This window comes from Danio rerio, chromosome 12 (genome assembly GCF_049306965.1).
Source record: "Danio rerio strain Tuebingen ecotype United States chromosome 12, GRCz12tu, whole genome shotgun sequence".
Taxonomy (NCBI): Eukaryota; Metazoa; Chordata; class Actinopteri; order Cypriniformes; family Danionidae; genus Danio; species Danio rerio.
The window spans coordinates 21,050,090-21,070,431 of NC_133187.1; the positions used below are offsets into that span (position 1 = coordinate 21,050,090).

Consider the following 20,342-nt stretch of genomic DNA (forward strand, 5'->3'; position numbering starts at 1 on the left):
TTGGTTAATCTGCTAACGCTCAATGATGTTTAGCTAAATTTGAATGTATTTGTACATTTACAAAGGTCTGCAAGAAATTAAAACATGAATCTGTTTCCTAATAAGTGGAATCATATATATTCATTTTATATTAGCATAAATATACTATAAATATGATATAAAATAGAATAAAGGTATAATATCATATTAAATAAGTCAATTGTTAGGTATGGGGAAGCTTATTTGATCTGGAGTAGCTTTGGACTAGATTTAAAACAGAAGCATGTTACTCTGTCAATGGGTTTTCTCAATCAGCTGCCCTGCGCCCACTAGGGGTCTCAAGACGACATGAGGTAAACAATTCACAATTCATATACAATTCATGCTTTAAAGTAGCCTAAAACATAAATATTTTCTTTATTTTGCTATATATACTGTACTTTACTATCTATTATTCAGTAAAATGTTTTGGGGTAACAATGTTAAAATCATAGACTAAAAAACAAATAAATAAAACTAACGTCAGTGAAACACTGAAGCCAGAAAAAGCATCTCGTTTCCTAATTCTGTTTCAAAATAAAAGTCTATGTGACGTTTACCTTAGATCTGCGCATGCGCGTTTTGCTCTTTCGCCACACGTGCAGCATGGAGACCCCACGAGATGAGTTGACTATCGATCAGTCTCAGGTAAATGAACAGTATTTAAGCGTTTTCCAGCATATTTTTTAGTTTAATAATGGTAACGGTATTAATATCTGTATGTTTGTGATTTGATCGCCACCTTTTAAGAACTCGTATTAAGCAAAGCTGCAAGTCGGCTAACTTTAGCTAGCGAAGCAACTGAATCCAAAGTCTCTAATAATAGTTAAACGCTAACGTTATCACAAAAATCACAGGTAGTATGTTGGCCATGATGACTTATTTTAAGTTTGTGTGCAGTAGTTACGTTGTTTAAAGCCGCTGTCTAACTGTTACAACTGATCAAAATCTTTTAATTTCGTTACTAATGTGTATCACAGGTGAAAAAAGCAGCACAGGCATTACAAGCGTTTATAAAAAACAGCACATCGTCCCAGAAACTCTTCCAGAATGACGGTCAGCCCATCTCTCTACTTTTTACCTTATGGAAGATTCCTAAAAAGGAGCAAACCATTCGCATGTGAGTATTTCAGTGGCAAATCAATTTAGAGATTCTGTTTTTGGTTTTACAAACTGTGTTTTACCCCACAGTCCGTTATCTCATGGACTGAGGACAGAATCTGGAGACGTGTGTCTTTTCACCAGAGATGAACCCAACATGACTGCAGAACAGACAGAGAGATTCTACAAGAAGTTACTCACAGAGAGAGGGGTCAAAAATATCACAGAGGTATTTCATCGTACTTTACAACATTTATCTGCACTTCTGCAAACCCTGTCCTTCTGTGTCAGTGCTGGGCGCGGGTTTAAAAGTGCTAAAGTACCTCAGAGTGTATCCAGACAAGTCTCCTCTTCTATTGGCGCTTGTCTCTACAAACTTTGAAACAAGCTAAACTTTCCGAGCATGTGCATTTTATGACATTGAAGATCATCTAAATGTTTTAATATTAATATTATATTTTCTGTTATTAGGTGATTCCCTTCAAGGCGTTGAGGACCGAGTATAAACCATTTGAAGCAAAGAGAAAATTGCTTGGCAACTTTGATTTGTTCCTGTCAGACGCACGCATTCGGTTCAGGTTACCTTCCCAAATTGGGAAACATTTCTATGAAAGGAAAAAGTAAGTTTATTTAAGTAAGAATGCTTCAAAGCAATTTTTGTTTTATGTTATTAGAATGATACGGTTACAATTTAAATTTTGCCATAAGTTACTTAAATGCTTAGTTTTACAATCGGGCTGTAGAATTTCAATTTTGCATGGGCTAAAATGCTATGAAGTACAAAGGGATGTTGAACGATGTACAAATGCATGTTCTAAGTTTTTTTTGTGTTTCAATTATTTTTTTTACTTTGCCTACTGAAGTTATTGTGTGTGCTTTCTAAAAATCTGAAATGATTTCATTGTCAAGACCCCTTTACAGCAATCTGAAAGTGGGCAGTTTTTGCTTGATGTTTTTGCATGGTCAGAATGTTGAGACTGTAGAAAATTGTGTATTGGAAATAATAACTGTAGGTGTTGTGTTAGAGATCATGAGCTATATACGTATAGACACACACACACACACACACACATTGTGATGTGAATCGAGCACTCAAGGCTTGTAAATAATTACCCCCTGTACTATGAAAATAAGTAATAATTCTTTATTTTCTTTTTAAAACGTCTGTCTCAATTTACAGTTTGATCACGAGAGACACTATGCTTATATATATTATTTACGTAATAAATACACAATCTACTATTGAGTAATTGAACACTAAAATGTTTTGTTATTAAAGGTGCACTAGGTGATCTGCCAAGATGCTAACCGGTTAGAATATTATCTTTGGAGGGCAGAGGAGGGACTGTGTTTCAAAGCCACGTCTCCTGAAATTGTGAACACGCGTACCGCGACATGACAGCAGACAACCCAATAGTTCGTCATTCACCAGTTAGAAATGAAGTTAGTGGTTGGCCGGTGGCGTGCAGGAATTTCACATTACTAACGCCCCATTCCATTATTTCATTGGCTGTAACGATCGCGTCAGCCCCAACTTCAGACACGCCCTCTGTCAAGCGTTGACGCTAAAGCCCTGTGTGAATCCACACTTGCGTGCTATTTCAGAGCGAATATTCAGAGTAGCATAGTAAACTGTATAGGAGGGCTGTCATTTAAAAATGATCCAATGTGAATATAAAACCAACTTGACCTCAGTAAAGCAGGCTAGGCGGAATAGAGCTGTTTACTGATGTTTTGTTGTTAAACGAAATAAAAATCTACATAATTGATGCTGTAAAAGGCCCTGAAGAAACTGAAAATAGTCACATCAATCTTTCAGTGTTACTTTTCGGTGGCTGAACAACATTTCTGTGCATATAACCCATTCACAACAATACAATCTACATCAGCTTTAAGGGTCTCAAAGAGTTTAAAACATACCATTACTTGTCTAACAGAAATACTTCAGCCATGGTGTCGTCCTTCCTCCAGCGTGCAAAAGTAACTCCAATATTGATTCAGGATTTTAAAAAGTTTTAATTCAGCATTTGATTTTACTGTGAATGGATGGTGTGAATGTGCAGTGTGCTTGTCGGCATGCATTTGCTAATGGCAGATCTGCGTGAACGGATGCGCAGAAGTCCAAATCTACATTTGTTGACAGATATTTTGAGCTACTAATCAGAATTATGGGAGATGTCAGCCCGACAACATTTAATTGGATGAACATTTGTTTTAGTCTTTTGTTTTACCCAGAATATAAAAATACATATAAATACATTTAGATTAATTACTTTAATCATTACTATTGGAATGTGAAGAGACTTTTAACCAGCACAACAAAAATGTTTACTACTGCATCTTTACCATTGAAAGTCCAACATAATTAAACTGCAGCAGTAAAATAACTAAATGGAATAGTAGCTAACTATGTGAAATTGACACACTTTGTGTTTTATTTAAAGTCAGATTCAATAAATGAACACTGTTTTATTGATGGAATTTGGTAAAATATTTTATTATGCGTTACTGTGTTTCAACCATATGTAAGCGTACAAGAAAAGTCACTGACAGTAAACTACTACATTACAAGTATAAAATAGAAGTAGGTGATCATCAGTGGTCTTTCATGGCACTATTACATAATGAAACGGCTATCCATAATGGGTCTCTTTGCTTTTAATAAAACCGTTTTCTGCTTTATATGTAGAATATATATATACATGTAATGTATAAAACAAATCTGTAATAAGTCTCTTATAATAAAATCTCTTCCACTTGTGATCACATCGTTGAAAACACATGGTAATACCAGGTGAAAGCAAAGAGGGAGAGAGTTTGAAATGTTTTCTCTTTCTCAGGGCTCCTTTGTCAGTGGATTTAGAGAGTAAACATCTGGCCAGAGACATGGAGCGCCTCATTCAGGGCACAACTCTCACCATCTCAACTAAAGGCCCTTGCTGGTATGATCATTGCTTATTTTCTGTGTTCTAGTAGGCAGAAGCACTACAGCAAACCATTTCCTGCTTCTTCACAGCTGGATATGGGTTAAAACTGTGCAATAGTAACTCATAGTGTATCCAGATGAGTCTCCTCTTCTGTTGGAACTTGTCTCTACAAACTATGATACATGAGAATTGTCATTTGTTTTTACTTTTAAATGTTTTTATGTGTTTGACTGATTAGTTTGTTTGTTTGTTTTTTCTATTATTTGCAGCATGGCACGTGTGGCACATTCAGAAATGACAGCAGATCAGATTGTTGAGAATGTGATCTCAGCCGTTTCCACTATTTCAGCAAAGTTAGCATCAGTGAGTAAAAAGGGTTCTGAGAGATACATCATCTGTGGTTAAAGCAATTTTTACACCCTCATTGTGGTGTAAATCTGATAAAAAAAAATTCCTAGAATTAAAAACAAAAATTTAATGATTTTGTTCTTTGGGAAGAGATTAGATCACTGGAATATGGCCGTTGTTAACAAAATTAAGGATGATAGCCCCTCCAAAAGGCATTCCAGTGATCAGAAAGGAGCAAAATAGTCATTTTGAGGGGAGAGGCATGGTTATTGTGGTATTTGATAAAAGATTATAAGGGCAAATTCATTTTTACAAAATAATAAAGTGCACCGATACATAATTTGTATCTAGCACTACTAAATACCTATAAAATAATGTAAATTTAGATTTTTGTTTAAACGATGTGGGCACTGGTGTAATGACAGTCACTTAAGAAACAAACTTAAAGGTGTAAAGCTTAAAAGCATTCACTGCACCACGGAGCCTTTGTGAATATAGCTCTGATTTTTCTATACTTAAAGCACAAATATTTCTTTTGCAGATGTTTTGTAGCTCTTTTTTTTATAAGATGATTTATTTAAATATTTTCACATTTTATTAAATATTAGAACTCTGATGAACATGTAATGTATTGGTTCATATAAAACAACTTAACAAACATTAAGTTAATAATAAAGTTGTATTTAAGACACTGTATTTTCTTTTTGTTTTTTTTGGCCAATGTAAATTGTTCCAGACAAAGCCTGAGCAGACCGTTTGTGAGTTTCAGTACAACATTGAAATGTTTTGTTTCTGAATTAAACGGTCCTTAAATCATTGATCTATTTATAAAAACAAGCACTTGGGTTGAATCTGAAATCGCACCACATATTTAGCATTTTTGGTTTAAGGGACAGATCACTCAAAGATAAAAAAACCTCAGTTTACTCACCTTCATGTGGTTTTAAACCTTTGAATTGGTTTCTTCTGTTGAATGTAAAAGATGTTTTAAAAAATTCTGGTTGATTCTACCAATTGATTTCAGATGTAAATTGTAATAAGATACATTTTAATTACATCAATATGTTTTGTGCACATTTTTTTCCATTGGTTAGCGTTTTATTTATAAATTGGTGTCTTCTTGTGGCTTAATTTGACCTTTTAATCAACCTTTAATCTGTTCCTTCTCAGACAGGAAAAAACATAAAAATCATCCATTTGAAGAGTCAGACATCAGTAGCGCTACCCATCTACACCTCTGATCTGAGTCATCTCGCGTTGGTGGAGGAGGCCCAGAAGAAAGCCCGTTTAACAAAGGTGAGCTTGCTGAAGAAAGACAAAACTGATGAGGCCAAAAAAGATTTGTTTTTGTCAAATTAAGTGATTACTTTTGCTATTTAATTATTTAGGGAGCGCAAAAGAGGAAGAGAAAAACTGAAAATACAGAAGCGCCCAAACCAGTAACTAAAGAGACTGAGGAAGAGAAAGACAGCGAAGAGGAAATACCACAGCTGGTGCCAATCGAGACGCCAAAGAAAAAGACAAAACGGGAGGTCAGTGTCTGCACAGCTTAGGAGGGAGAGTGCCTATAAACACAATATTGACGCTGCATTGTGTTCGCATGCGTTCACAATTGGCAGGTTTGACTAAAAGAACATTTGGTGCAATTCTTTTAAGAACCTTGCCACTTTTTTTTTATATATACCTCGCTTACATTTTTTACTGGATGTTGACAATTGAGATGTATTCTGCCACAAAACCCGTAGAGCGGTTGGCAACGCTGCAATGCCACCACTCTGGGCCGTGTCAGATTTACAGCTGAGCATACCTGTTTCAACCAAACTAAAAATGTGGGAAAGAATACATTCTAATAATAGCCTTTGTGTTAGTGATTTTAGCACAGTAATCCAGTTCTGCAAACACTCTGAAACATATGTTGATGCAAGCCTGTAGAATTGGCATAGACGGAGGGGACGTGTCCCTACCAATAATTTAATCGACTTCAGAATAAAATAATGCTCCGTTAACTCCTAGTAACCTACACGTGCACAAAGTCAAGTTCACTGTAATACTATTAACCAAGGCTGTGCAATTAATCGAAATTCGGTTTCAATTTTGGCCTCCATGATTATGAAAAACAATAATCCAGATAAAAGTTACATTGCGTCACATACCTCAGTAAATCTTCGACATTCATACTTCCTCAAAGCCTGACTGCAATAAAATCATGTAAATGTACTTTTGCAGCATGAGACGTAAGTGTTAATTGTATTATTAAGTGTTAATTTAATATTTAGTACTTCATTCTTGTTTTGAAAGTGCGAAAGGGATGTTCATCACATGTGCACTAGGGATGTATGTCCCCACCAATGTTGAGCAAATTTACACCCTTTGTCGACTTCTTGCCTTGGCTACTTTTACTGCGATTGGTTGCCTTTTAACATTTTGCATCAAGTCAGGAAACCTTTCTAATGCATTGGGCTACTCAATGTGCATTGTCCTGCCTCTTTCAATCCCATTAAGCATTGCATGGGCGATTACAGTCAACTTTAATATGAATGAACTGAAAATACTCCATCGCGCTCCATATGTACCAGTGGAAACATGACGTTAAAGTAATAGTTCATCGGGGACAAAGTATCTCACCCCATACAAAAAAAGGTCCTTAACTATTTTGCATTTCTTTCCACTGTTGAAAGCAAATCAAGATATTCTGAAGAATGTTGAAAACTGGCAGCCATTGACTTCCATAGTATTTTTAGTTTCTACTATAAAAGTCGATGGCTGCTTTTTTTTTAAATCTCTTCCTTTTGGGTTTAACTGAATAAGGAAACTCACAAGATTGAAACAAGCGGAGAATAAGATGATTAAAAGAATAAGATGGTTATACCAAGGTGCAAATTCCAGGGGTGTTGAGGGGGGATTGACCTACTCTAATGGCCCGTTTCCACTGAGTGGTACGGTTTGGTTTGGTACGCTTTTATGGCCGTTTCCACTGTCAAAAGGCGTACCGTACCAAACCATACCACTTTTTCGGGACCCTTTCGAAAGGTCCCAAAAGGTGGAGCTACAGGCGAAGCTGAACGCTATTGGTTTATAGAGATACGTCATTCGTAGACTCATCAAGCCAGAATGTAAACAAAGGACCCGCCATGTTTGAAATACACAGCGAGAGATTACAGCGGAATTATAAATACATATGCAGCCATGGTCGATCCTGCAAACAAACCATGTCGTTGTCATGATAAACAGCCACAAAGCCATGAAGGAGAGCAGATTCACCCTGTGCCGCGTAGTTTTTAACTACTAGCCAGAGCCAGTCTGAAGCCCGATTGGTTTCGCTTTCTTTCTTGCGCTCGCTGCGCGTCTCTATCTGAAATAACAAACTTCTTGATCTGATGATAATAACATGCACTTGATTATTGACAAGCTTTGGAAACCCGATCCTGTGATAAGCTGGCAAACGCGAGAGTGACACATTCAGAAAGAAAAGGACAAACGCGAGAGTGGAGCGCGGGAAAAAAGGCTAAGCCAAGGAACATGTTATTTCTTCCGCAAACGTGAACAAACTGCCTTGTTTTAATCTTTATTATCACCTTTTGGACTAATATGAACTGGGAATGATGGAATGACTCTCTAACAGAGGCTTCATGTGCTGCTGAAGATTACAGACACAGATGAGAGGTTTTCACTGACTGTAGGCTATACTTTGTATTGTTTTGAACCTAATTAACGACGAAATGACTGCTTTGAGTAGTTCTTATGTAGTTGGTAACATATCGGAGACTGTAAAGGTCTGTATGTGTTCATATATGTTCATTTATTTATTTATTTATTTATTTATTTATTTAATATAATTATAGATGTTACAGTAGGTATTTCGCACTGTCATTGATCTGCAGTTATAATCAACTCCTGTTTATAGAAAAGTTAGTAATAAACATTTATACACAAGTATTTATGTGTAAAGCATCTGTTTTGTGAGAAGTGCTGTTCATATGATATGTGAACGACCTGTGCAGCTTTATTGTAGACATTTTCTCGAGCGAAAATGATGTCGACTGAAACTTTGTCATACACCACGCTCACCAAAAGGGTACCCTTGGTAGTGGAAACGCAAGCCTGATAAAGGTGACCCGTACCGACCCGAACCGTACCGTACTGTACCAGTCAGTAGAAATGAGCCATAATTAACACTTGATCCCCCTGAATTCTAAACATAGGGTATGTGCGGGATCTCAAAGTCTTAATGTCTTGAATCTCAAAGCTAAATTTTAGGCCTTAAAGTCTTAAATCTACTGAATTATTGTGTTGTAGATCTTAAATATTTTTTATAATAGGTCTTAATTTTTTCCTTGTTCATATAAAGCTGCCCAATCTGGCCATGAACACCCCCCATACAATCATCAACAATCCATCTCTAAACTTTTAATATTTAAAAAAAAAAAAAAAAAAAACATTTAATTACTTCCCTTATAGTAACTTTTTGCTATTATTATTATTATTATTATTATTATTATTATTATTATTATTATTATTATTATTATCTTAGACTAAAGTAATTGACAGCTGTTTTGTTCTGTTATTGGTAAGGGTTATGGGGTTTGTTAATGGATATATTTGAAAATCAATTAAAAAAATATTCAAACAAAATTAATATTATTGAATTATTAAATGTATTTAATTATCATTTTTTGATAGAGCTAGTGAAAATCTTTTCTAACTGGGATGTTCAGAAAAAAATCCTTAGCCCCGTTCAAGTCTAAAATTATATTCATAATAGTCTTAAAAGTGTCTTAAATTTTAACTTGGTGAAACCTGCAGAAACACTGAAACAAGACGTATGAGTGGGTCAGCCTCTAAATAGTGAAAAATAGTTTTCCCTAATTTGTATCTGAAATAATAATAATTAAAACTAGATAATACAAATCTCCATTTGGCCACATATGATCCATTATAGGGGTTCATGCCTAATTGCAACAATCAGTCCTTGCAAGAATCATTTAACAATCTAAACCAGCAGATCTAGAGCGACGCATAGTTTGAGCTACAGTAATCTGAAATAATCTGTATGTCAGAATACATCATGCCACAAAACACTGAAGACTTAAATAAGTCTTATTAATAAATTTGATGTCATATAAATAAATCAATCTGATATAGTCAACCCACCTGATCGCCAATGTAATTCTCACTCGGACTATAACTATATGGGTTAACCATGTCTTTTTTAAAAATTTTTAAAAATTTTTTTGATGTGATTTATTAATTTTGTGTTTTTTTTTTTTTTTTTTTTTTTTTTACAGGGCCTATCTAAAAAAGGACTGAAAAAAGTGCCCAAGCCTGCTGCTGGCAACAGTGTGAAGAAATCTGTAAAGGACAAAAAACTTGTCAAGAAAACACCCAAACGCACAGAACGTGGTCTGGAAAAAAAGAAGCTAAAAACAAATAAAACCTGAAATGCAATTATCATGCAGCTTTCCCGCTGTTAACCATTTACATAAATGTATTATTGAACAATATTTCGTATCTCACAGTTGTCACAAGGTTCCTGTAAACCTTTTGTTCTGGTGATTAACAGTCAATTAAAAGAATTCAAAATCTGAGGTTTTTTGTGATTCATTTAGAGTGGGTCTGTTTGGGTTGATCAGTGTTCATGATACAGTGTTGTGTTTACAGTTGTAGTGTCTGTGCTGTAGACATATTATATTACATGTATTTGTTGAGCTAGAGAGTGTGTTGGACCAGCTGCTCTTCTGTTTGTGCTGCTGATCCTGCTCACTATGGTGTGTATTGCATGACTTTGCCTTGAGTTCTTCCATTTGGGTCTGCATTGGTGATCTAGGCACAATGATATTTTTTTTCAAGATTGTTTGAAAGATCCTGTTTTGCACGAGATGTTTATAATCGTCTTCTGAGAGAAGATTACTGTTTGGCTGTTTTAATGATTTCTGTGATGTGCTATTTGAATTGATCAAAGGAGAAGAATACAGATGATCTCTGAAACCAAAGGCAAGTAGAAAACTGATTTTTAATGCTAATTAGTCTTTGGAACAGTGTTTAGGTTGTTAAATTGTTAAACATACAGGTCTTACACTCAACCTTTTAAACTTATTTAATATAAGCTGAAAAGTCTTGGTTCATTTTGGGGGCAAGTTAATTGTTTCATGCTCAATCCACCTTAATTTATAAAAAGTAATAAGTTAGCTCAATTCCTTCTTGTTGTCCCAACACTAATTGATGTATTGTTCAGTATGTTACCTGTTTATCAGGAAGGGAAAAGGGAACAAAGTGGTTGTTATAGGTGTTACAATATCTAATAACAATACATTTGATCGCATGTTTTCAATGACCCAATCCATTTTTTTTTAAACAGCCGATGTTAAAGTTTTTTCAATCAAGACTTTAACACGAGTCTATACAGTGTGCATCTCCTTTACAATCTATGTAATGATCTCATATACTCCTATAGTGCAGGCAGTTTGAGTTGTAAAGTACCTTATCCGCTTTTGTCCTTCAAAACTCGCTCATGGGCTTATAGTATTTGCTGTAACACTTTACAATAACAGTACATGAATAATGATGTGTTAATATGTACACGATTATGAATTAATGATGAGTTAAGGAATGCACTAATCCTTAATTAACTAACTAAAACATGAGTCACATGAGTTCGTGTAAATAACTACTAACTTATTACTTGTTAGTAGGTCTACATGTTGTTAATTAATGTATGAACATTTAGGTTTAAGCTAAATGTAACCAACATGTCTCTTAATATAGTTATGTCATGACTTTACTTGGAGGGGCAAATCACTATGAACTGCTGTAGATGTTGATGTTGACTGAACACTTTTCTATTTTATTCAGTGTAAACCTACTAGTTGGACGTGCATAATGAGTTTGAGTTGTTAAGAATGGGTTAATGATGATGTGCCCCTCCAAGTAAAGTCACAACATAATTATACATTAACATATCATGAGTTCATCATGGTTAAATTAAGCATAAACTAATGCGGTAAATAATACATCAATTAACAAACAATCATGTACTAACAAGTAATACGGTAGCGTCATTCACACATAACTCATGTGAATCATGTTGTAGTTAAAGTCAATTAATGATTTGTGCATACCTTAACTCATCATTAATTCATAATAAAGTAATTTTTAGTTTACATATTAATACATCATTATTCATGTACTGTTATTGTAAAGTGTTATCGTTTTTGCATGTGATGCGCATCTGTCCAGTATTTCTCTGATCTGATTTTTGGTGGTTTGACTGTCCCATTAGTTTTATGTAATTTGATGAATGGATCCTAGAGTTCTTTAGTGTGCGTTCATATAATTTAAAGGATAGTTTTTTGTTTTCTTTTATGATTGCGTTAGTAAATATTGTAATTAAATTATAACCATCCGCTATTTTAAAATGTATTAAAATCTGTAACGCTTTAGCTTCTAATCAAAAAAATAACTTAAACTTTAACATGAGTCGGTAACACTTTTTAATAACTACACACTATAAATCATTTATTAGGCATTAGCAAATAGTGAATTCACTATCTGTTAAGCATTAACTTTACATTAATAAGCTTTAGTAAACCGTTTATAACTGCAGCTACAAATGCTCTATTCTTGACTTATGAGCACCTATATAATGTGCTTAATAATAATTGTATTTTCATACTTTGTTAATGATTTATTTTTCATTACTAAATTATCAAATTATTTACAAACCATTTGTATTTAAGAGTAGTTGAGGGTTTTTAGGATCATTCAAAATAAGTTGGTAGATGATTAATGAACCATAAAAATAAACATTTATATATCTTATTATTCAGGCATACTAATAGTTAACCAATATATGAATAAATGCTTTATTAACTTAACTTCTTGCAGTTTTGTGACCTAATATAAAGTGAGGACTGTTTATGCTTTATAAATCCCTTATAAATGACAATGAAAGGCTCAGGATCAAATGAACAATAATCTTTACAATCTTTTCTAAGAAGTAAAATTACTGTAAAGTTTAAACATTGCCAAATAACAGGTGTGTCAAAATACACATTGGACTGGATAAAACAACAATATAATAATTTAACAATATAGAAAGATGCAATGTTTAAACTCTATAGTGATTTTTTTAGATAAGGTTGCAAAGATGTATTTTTCATTTGAAGTACAGTTTTATTTATGTATCTTTAATTGAATAGGAATGAATAATGTCATTTTTCCTGTTTAGAATTTAACTGAGCCTTTATGTCATTTATAAGGGATTTATAAAGCATAGATAGTCCTCACTTTAGATTAGGTCACAAGATGAAGTTGAGTTAATAAAGCATTTATTAACATACATAGTAACCATTAATAAATGCGAATAATAAGACATATAAACGTTGATTTCAATAGTTTATTATTCATTTACTGACTCATTTAGAATGATTCTAAAAACCCTCAGCTACTCTTAAATACAAATGGTTTGTAAATAATGCAATACTTAATTTAATAATGAAAAATAAATCATCAACAAAGTATAAAAGTACAATTATTAAGCACATTTTAAATATGTTTGTAAATCTAGAATAGAGCATTTGTAGCTGCAGTTATAAACTGCTTATTAATGTAGAGTTAATGCTTAACAGATAATGAATTCACTATTTGCTAATGCTTAATAAATGATTTATAGTGTTATTATAAAGTGTTACCCATGAGTCTTGTGTGAATAACGACTACTTAATTACTTGTTAATTCATGTTTGATAATGTAATAATAAACACTTTAAGCTAAATGTAACGTGCTCTATGAGAGAGAATATTCATTTAAAGTGCAACTTGACCAACATGATCTCATGAGCTGTTAATGTATCATTATGTCATGACTTTACTTGGAGAAGTACATCATTATTAACTGATTCTTCACAATTTGAGAACCCCTAAGTTTAAACCTAATGGTCATGCACATCTGCCCAGTGTGTTCACTTTGAAAAACAATGTGTGTTCTGTCTACATACTAATAAACTGCTTAAACAGCATTGGTAACAAGCCATCTCTAACTTTCAAGTAACTGTCAAGGTCATTCTGATAGGGTCTGATAAATCATAAAGTCCATTGGAGGTGACAATAGTATGATGTTTCCTCTCCAAATCCACTGTTCAAATCTTGTTTCCAATTTAAAGATTCACAATCTGGGTTAAATGCAGTCCAACTCAATAACTCAGATGTCAACACCCCCTAACTTCAGTGAAAAGTCCAACACACTCTCAGGGCAATTCGTTACTTTTTGATTTAGTGGTTAATTCATAAGAATTTGTAGGATTTCATTCATACAATTTAGAAGGAATTGCTCATCCCTTAATGATTTTTAGCTTTAGGGGCAGGGTTTTGTGCCACACCACCTTTTTAAAATCATACTTTTTTATAAGACTGAACTATACGGAGTAGTTACATTTCCTTGTGAGATGAAAAGTCAGAAAATATTTAAATAAATGGACGTTGGTCATACATTTAACAATACTTGTCTTCCTTTGGGCTGTTCATTCTGCTGTGGCGACCCCAGATAATTAAACGGACAAAGCCGAAAAGAGAATGAATGAATGAATGAGTGTCTTTCGTTGTTTCTTCATGTGAGTTTAGAAATTATATAAAGGTGAGAGAAAAATGCATTTCTTTCCATTCATTTCGGTATTTTTTTTGTGTGAATCTTTATCTGTTAGCATTCTTGCCAGGATGACTTCTGTGGCTCAGTGTGAAATGAATGAAGACATAACTCTACAGCCGGTTTCAACTCCAGTTCGGGACCCTTTACCTAGAGACCCCAGTTGTTGGATTTACTACAACAAACCCATCTTTATCTTGATCGTCAGTGGACTAGCATTAACAGCTGGTTTGTTTATCATCCTCAGCTCTAGGGGGTTTTTGAATGGTAAGTCTAGAGACATAATTCCTGTGAATGATGAGATGGGCCCTTTGTGTGTGTCAATTGGGATGATGTTTGCTGTCCTTGGTGTGGTCTGGACCATGATCATAAAACAAAATGTGAGGCATAAAAGGCAAACAATCTAGAATAGAATAACCTTTTGAACACTTGCGCAAAGACGATATTTGAAGCCTCCAAATATTTCTGATGTGCCATCATGTATATAATGACAAATCTGAATACTGCCTTTTTTTGAAGTTTGAGTTTTACCTGGCTGAAAAACCACTGCTCAAGAATAACATTTATTTTCGGCGTCACATTGACCCCCTGATGAAGTTTCTAAACTTTCATGGTGTTCAAAAGTTGTGCTGGTTATTGTATAATAGTGGACAAAAAGTGATGTCATTAGCACAATAATTGTTTTTAATATTGGATTAATTATTTGGGAAGACACTGTGAAACCTGGTTAAGATAAGAACAAAAGGCATAGGAGAGTCTATTTTACTGTACAGAAAGCAAGCATGAAAAACAAAAAGCTTGCAGGAAATAAAATGTGACAACAGTCTAATCCTCTTATAACATTTCAGTGGTCCCTCCTTGTTATGAGTCAAGTGAGTAAAGTCTTGTTAGGAGTCAGGAGTGAGGCAGGCAGCTTATAGAAATGCTTGCATTGCCAACAAGTCAAATGTATGCTAAAAACTTCTGAACCATAAGGGGAAGCAAGATTATTTCTTTCTTAACTGACACTAAGCAATTGTATTAGATTCTTCAAAAACAAACTATTTTGAATTCTTCCATGACTGTTGGTCCAATTCTCACAAATGTTAAACAAGATAACCTTCTAGACATACTGAAGAAACGTAGCAGAATTCAAGTTGATTGGTTCACATCAAGTTGAGGCTTTCTGTGTGTTCTAAATGAAATATATTGCCTTCTGAAGTAGAGTTGAAACAATCATGGCTGCCGCATTGAAGTATCATTCCAAAGAGAAGTACTTAAGACTGGACAATTTGAAGGGGCCTTTGGAATAAATGATTTTGAAGGTTACATCTGATGAAAATTGAACGAAGCAAGGCCACCATGATCCTTTGCTCTGGAAAGTTGATTTGTGTTGCACTGCATTTCAGAGGGATACACTGTTTTCCATTTGGAAGGGCTCATCTTCATGCCCTAATACAGGGGTGTCCAAACTCGGTCCTGGAGGGCCGGTGTCCTGCATAGTTTAGCTCCAACTTCCTTCAACATGTTCCCTGGAAGTTTCTAGTATACCTAGAAAGAGTTAGATTATCTGCTTCAGGTGTGTTCAATTGGGGTTGGAGATAAAATATGCAAGACACCGGCACTCCAGGACTGAGTTTGGAAACATTTGAAGAGTTTACCTTCCACAGTGATTGCTTTGAAGGGATTATGGCATAAGGATGAACCTTTTGAATGCAATGCTGTGCATCTCTCTGCCATGCTTCAGCATATTCAGACTTGGTGTGTGTTATTAAACCATGACCTGAGGCTGCTTGCACAGTTTCACTGCAAATCCTCTATTTACAATGTTAATTCTAAACAGTTTGATTTACATCTCAATACTGCTCTTTAGATTCAGATCTGCTTAAGTTATCCAATTTTCCAACCACTGCCTTGTTGAATGAGATTACATTTTCTGCTATCTCTTTTAAGAATGCATTGGTGTATTCTTGCTAAACTTTTTATCTGACTTTGGCATAATGCCCTAAAGACGCAAGGTGTTTGAAATGTTTTGAGCCAGCACTAGTTCAAAATTATAGTAAAATATCAGTAGATAATACTAATTAGTTTTACCAGTTGAGATTGCCTGTTGTTGTTAGATTCCTTGGATCATGATGAGAATGTGTGTCAAAAATCTTTCGCCACAATTTGTCAAACATCCTGTCCACCATTTTGATTTTCTTTGAAATACAAATTCATCAAATTCCTTCAAACTCTTCTGAGTCTGAGTTTTATCAAATTGAATCATGCCAGCAAAGTCAAATGAAATAAAGTGAAATGAGTTTGATGAAAATGTGAAATGAAACTGAATAAAATGAAACCGTTTTTATTTACCACATAAATGAATTTGAACGCATGATTGAGGTCATTCTAACATTGACCACACTTGAATTTATTTGGCATTTTAAATAAATTCCTATTGAAATGTCATCAATATCGAAGTTCTACGGATGGTTTAATGTTTCTTTCTTTATTTACAGAAGATTTTGTAAAAAGCATAACACCATGTATGTTATCAAAATTATCTCGGTCTTATTACCTGATACAAATTAACTTGCACCAAAACACTAGCAAACAATGCAACAATTATAAAGCATTATAAAATAAAATTAAAAATCTCAGCCAGACATGGAATAAGAAACAAAATAGAATGACATGTAAAAAGGAAGGAGAGAGAAGAAAAAAAAAATATTACAAAAAAATTTATTACAGAAACATTATTAACCTATATATCAAAGGAAGGGGCCCTAACTTCTGTTTGCCAAATCTAGAGAAATGTAACCTTTCCAACCTGAGGGCAAAAACCATTTCAGCTAATCATTTTAAAAAATATATATATATATATTCGAAGATGTCATGGATTTCCACTCCATCAGAATCACTCTCTTGGCCAGCACCATGCCAAACATAAGGGAGAGTTGTTGATGTTTAGGCCAAGTTAGAGCCTGGTCTGAACATCCAAACAGTGCTATTTCCACATCAATTTTACAGTCCATTTTAAAAGCCTGGGAGTAAAGTCCGAAGACACTTTTCCAAAATTCAGATACTTCTGCACAGGACCAGAATATATGACCATAGGTCCCGACTGTGCCTTTGCATTTATCACACAAAAGAGAGATAGAAGGAAACAGCTCATTAAGTTTGGCTTTAGTATAGTGTAATTTATGCATCACTTCAAATTGTATGAGCTGTAGTCCTAAACTTATAGAGCAAGAATGAACACGACTCAGTCCCTTCTACCAAGGATGAAATGTCAATTCCTAATTTCCTCTCCCAAGAATCTTTAAGGTGTGCAGTAGAGACCGAAAAGTGAGAAGCAAACAGATCTATAAATTTGTTCACTAAATATTTCTGCAGTGGGCACTGCCTCAAAAGCTTGTATAGATCCTGATCAAGGTAGACTTCCTCTTACTGAGGAAAATTGTGTTTGATAAAATGACGCACCTGTAAATAACAAGTAAAGTGTGCGGATGGTTAATTATCAAAATACATATTATTTAATTAGCAGTCATTCATTTGCACATTCCTCATTGATTATCTTTCCTTGTGCTATCTCAAATGCATGCACATAAAAAATACACTCTCCATGCACAACTATGCAGTAAAAAAAAAAAAAAAAATAGAAGAGATAAGTTTCTCAATGGCAGACATCACTTTTGGCCACTGCTGTATGATCGTTATTGTTTTGACTCTTGTTGTGTGTTTAAATGGCTATTTATCTTCAGGTTTGTGATCCTGATAAAATATTCTGATAAAAGCATTACTTTACAGCTGAACCTCAAGGTTTATTCACTTAAGTGTACTTTGAACATCACCTGTAAAGTGTACGTCATGTTTCCCGCAGTGTGTACTTTCAGAACTGTACTCTCTTCATGATGCATCTGAACAGACGGGCTGCAGTGTAGTTCAATACTTCAATTCAAAAAAGGACACCAATATAATAACTTTTCAGCTATGGAGAAAAAATATCCTGGAGTTGGACGCTGTAAATGTGCATTCTGGTTTGCTGTTTTTCATGACATTTTTGGACTGTTTGTCCTCTTAGCTGGGGTGTTCTGGGACATCTTTTTCCATGACTTTTTAATTTATGCCGGAGCCGTGATCATTTTCTTGAGCTTGATCTGGTGGGTGTTTTGGTACACGGGGAACATTGAAGTGCCTCCTGAAGAGCTGGAGGACGACATTGTTCAGTACAAACGCAATGCCAAAGGAATTTCGGGCGTCATGCGTAAAGTCTCCAGCAGTCTTTCCAATGGATTGAGGAACTCGTTCAGGAGAAATGGACGAATCAACAATCAAGCTGAAGGCTCAAACCGCATGGCTAGAGCAGATCTACCTGTCACCATTGCCATGAGCTCTTATCTCAGTTCACAACAACCTGAAACCACCAACCAGCTCAACCGTGATCCTTTAGTGATATAACATACAGGTAACACACATAATACACTTTGAAAACAATAGTTTGATAACACAATGGAAACTCTTTGATTGGTGCTTAAAGCTTGGTGGTTAAGCTTTATTTTAATAATCATGTAACCTGTGGCTTTGTCAATTATTTACAGATTCCTGGACTCCTATTGGCCAGGACAGAGAATCAAATAAGACTTATCTTTTGCAAACTTTGCTCGACATTGAATGTCAGGCTCTGATTTGCATCTGAATTCCCACAGTGCTTTGCATGGAGACCCTACTCTTCACATCTGTGCCGCCTGTTCACTTGATTCATATATCTACAGGATCATTAGTGGATATGTTTATCTATAATCTGCTTATTTACATGACCACAATATGTTTGTATAATGCAATATTATTTGCTATATGGGTTGTTGACAATGTTGCATTTTCACTGTCACACATGACAAAAAAAAAGAAAATAATTAGTATTTTCACCATTTAAAATCCAGTAAATGGTTAAACATTTCTTTCTAAGAAGGATCTCGCTATAAAATCTGCTGTTATTACATTTTTTCTACAATTGTCAAAACTGTCCTATAGTGTAAGTGGCTGTCCCAAACATACATTACAATTCTTATAAATGAAAAAGAAAATTGTAAAGTCATCAATAAATTCCTCAGGTCAAATTTTACAAGGAACTATTTTCATAAATGACAATATTTTTCCATCAATGTATTTCTGAAAAACATTTTTTCACTGAAAACCATGCAACATTAAATGCTCCTTTTAAATCTGCAATTCCTCTGAAAAGGACCAGATCATGTGAGTGAAGCCCTTGACGATCACATGTTGAGTTTTTGTTTCAGAATTTGTACATATTTAACTTGTTTTGAAACCACTGTAAAATGAAGTTTTATTGTCTTTTGGTGTGAATCTCCTATTTATTGAAACATGTCCAACAAGTCATGGAGAAGATACAATTTTCATTTAATATTATATTTCAAAATTATATTTCAAATAAAGTAGACAGCACTGTATGAAGATAAGTGTTCAACAAGAAAGATAAAATCACTCTCAGACTATTTGTATAGTATTGTTTTTATTATTTTTTATATCACACCATAGACATTTTTACAGTAAAAAAGCATTTTTTTCTTTAATTTAAAATTAAATAAAATTAAAAAATAAAAATAAAAATAAATCTTATTTTATTGCCTATTTGTAAATTACCCGTGTGTGTGTGTGTGTGTGTGTGTGTGTGTGTGTGTGTGTGTGTGTGTGTGTGTGTGTGTGTAATTAATGTACATGATTTTTCTTCCTCCTGCTGGTTGTGTATTGTGATATTTTACTATTATCTCTTTGTATCTTATAAGCAGTGCTAAAGAGCTAATTTGTCTCATATATACAGACTTTTGCTAAATAAATAATTTTTTTAAATTGATTTGTTTGTCCTGGTATAGTTTTAAGTCTGTTTTTTTTTTCACTTTAAAAAGTACAAGATTACAATTCATTCATACTATTCACTTTTATATGGAGAATTAAGTGACTCTAATTACTCGGGTGTGAATTTTTCAACAGTGTAAAGATATTGATTGTTTGTGGGTTTCATCTATCGAATCTGATCTTTAATTTGTATTTTATATTAGCTTTAAGTCAGGTGATTAAATGGGCCATGCTACAGATAGATTTACTTTATCTGAAATCAGCTGAGATTTTCCTTGGCTGTGTTTTGGATCACTGTCTTGCTGAAATGTTTTCTCTGGATTCATTTTCAACATTGTGGCAATGTAGATGTTGAACTGAAGCAGCTAATATTAATTTGTGGAAGGGCAGAGGGTTGTTTATGATTGGTTTGTAAACTTATCAATACAGTTTTCTTTGCATATATGGATTTCTTTGGTTGTTACCAACATCTGG

The 20,342-nt window shown here is 34.2% G+C and overlaps 1 protein-coding gene, 1 long non-coding RNA gene and 2 other non-coding genes across 4 annotated transcripts; all 4 read left to right on the plus strand.

Moving 5' to 3' along the window:
- The first annotated feature begins 582 nt into the window (after positions 1 to 582).
- rsl1d1 (ribosomal L1 domain containing 1) lies at positions 583 to 9,979 on the plus strand. The gene is given in 9 exon segments (NM_001326710.1): positions 583 to 666; positions 999 to 1,138; positions 1,210 to 1,348; positions 1,591 to 1,739; positions 3,960 to 4,061; positions 4,316 to 4,409; positions 5,565 to 5,690; positions 5,783 to 5,926; positions 9,680 to 9,979. Coding segments are annotated over 9 exon segments (1,122 nt in total). The 5' UTR covers positions 583 to 591; the 3' UTR covers positions 9,833 to 9,979.
- Positions 1,379 to 1,508, plus strand: LOC137490708 (small nucleolar RNA SNORA55). The gene has a single exon (XR_011010621.2). It is a non-coding gene; the product is annotated as a small nucleolar RNA SNORA55 (small nucleolar RNA).
- On the plus strand, positions 4,102 to 4,232 carry LOC137490709 (small nucleolar RNA SNORA55). The gene has a single exon (XR_011010622.1). It is a non-coding gene; the product is annotated as a small nucleolar RNA SNORA55 (small nucleolar RNA).
- Positions 9,980 to 16,482: 6,503 nt separating the features above from the next.
- LOC141376791 (uncharacterized) lies at positions 16,483 to 19,866 on the plus strand. Its single transcript, XR_012387967.1, has 3 exons — positions 16,483 to 17,108; positions 17,162 to 18,459; positions 18,593 to 19,866. It is a non-coding gene; the product is annotated as an uncharacterized lncRNA (long non-coding RNA).
- Positions 19,867 to 20,342: the final 476 nt, after the last annotated feature.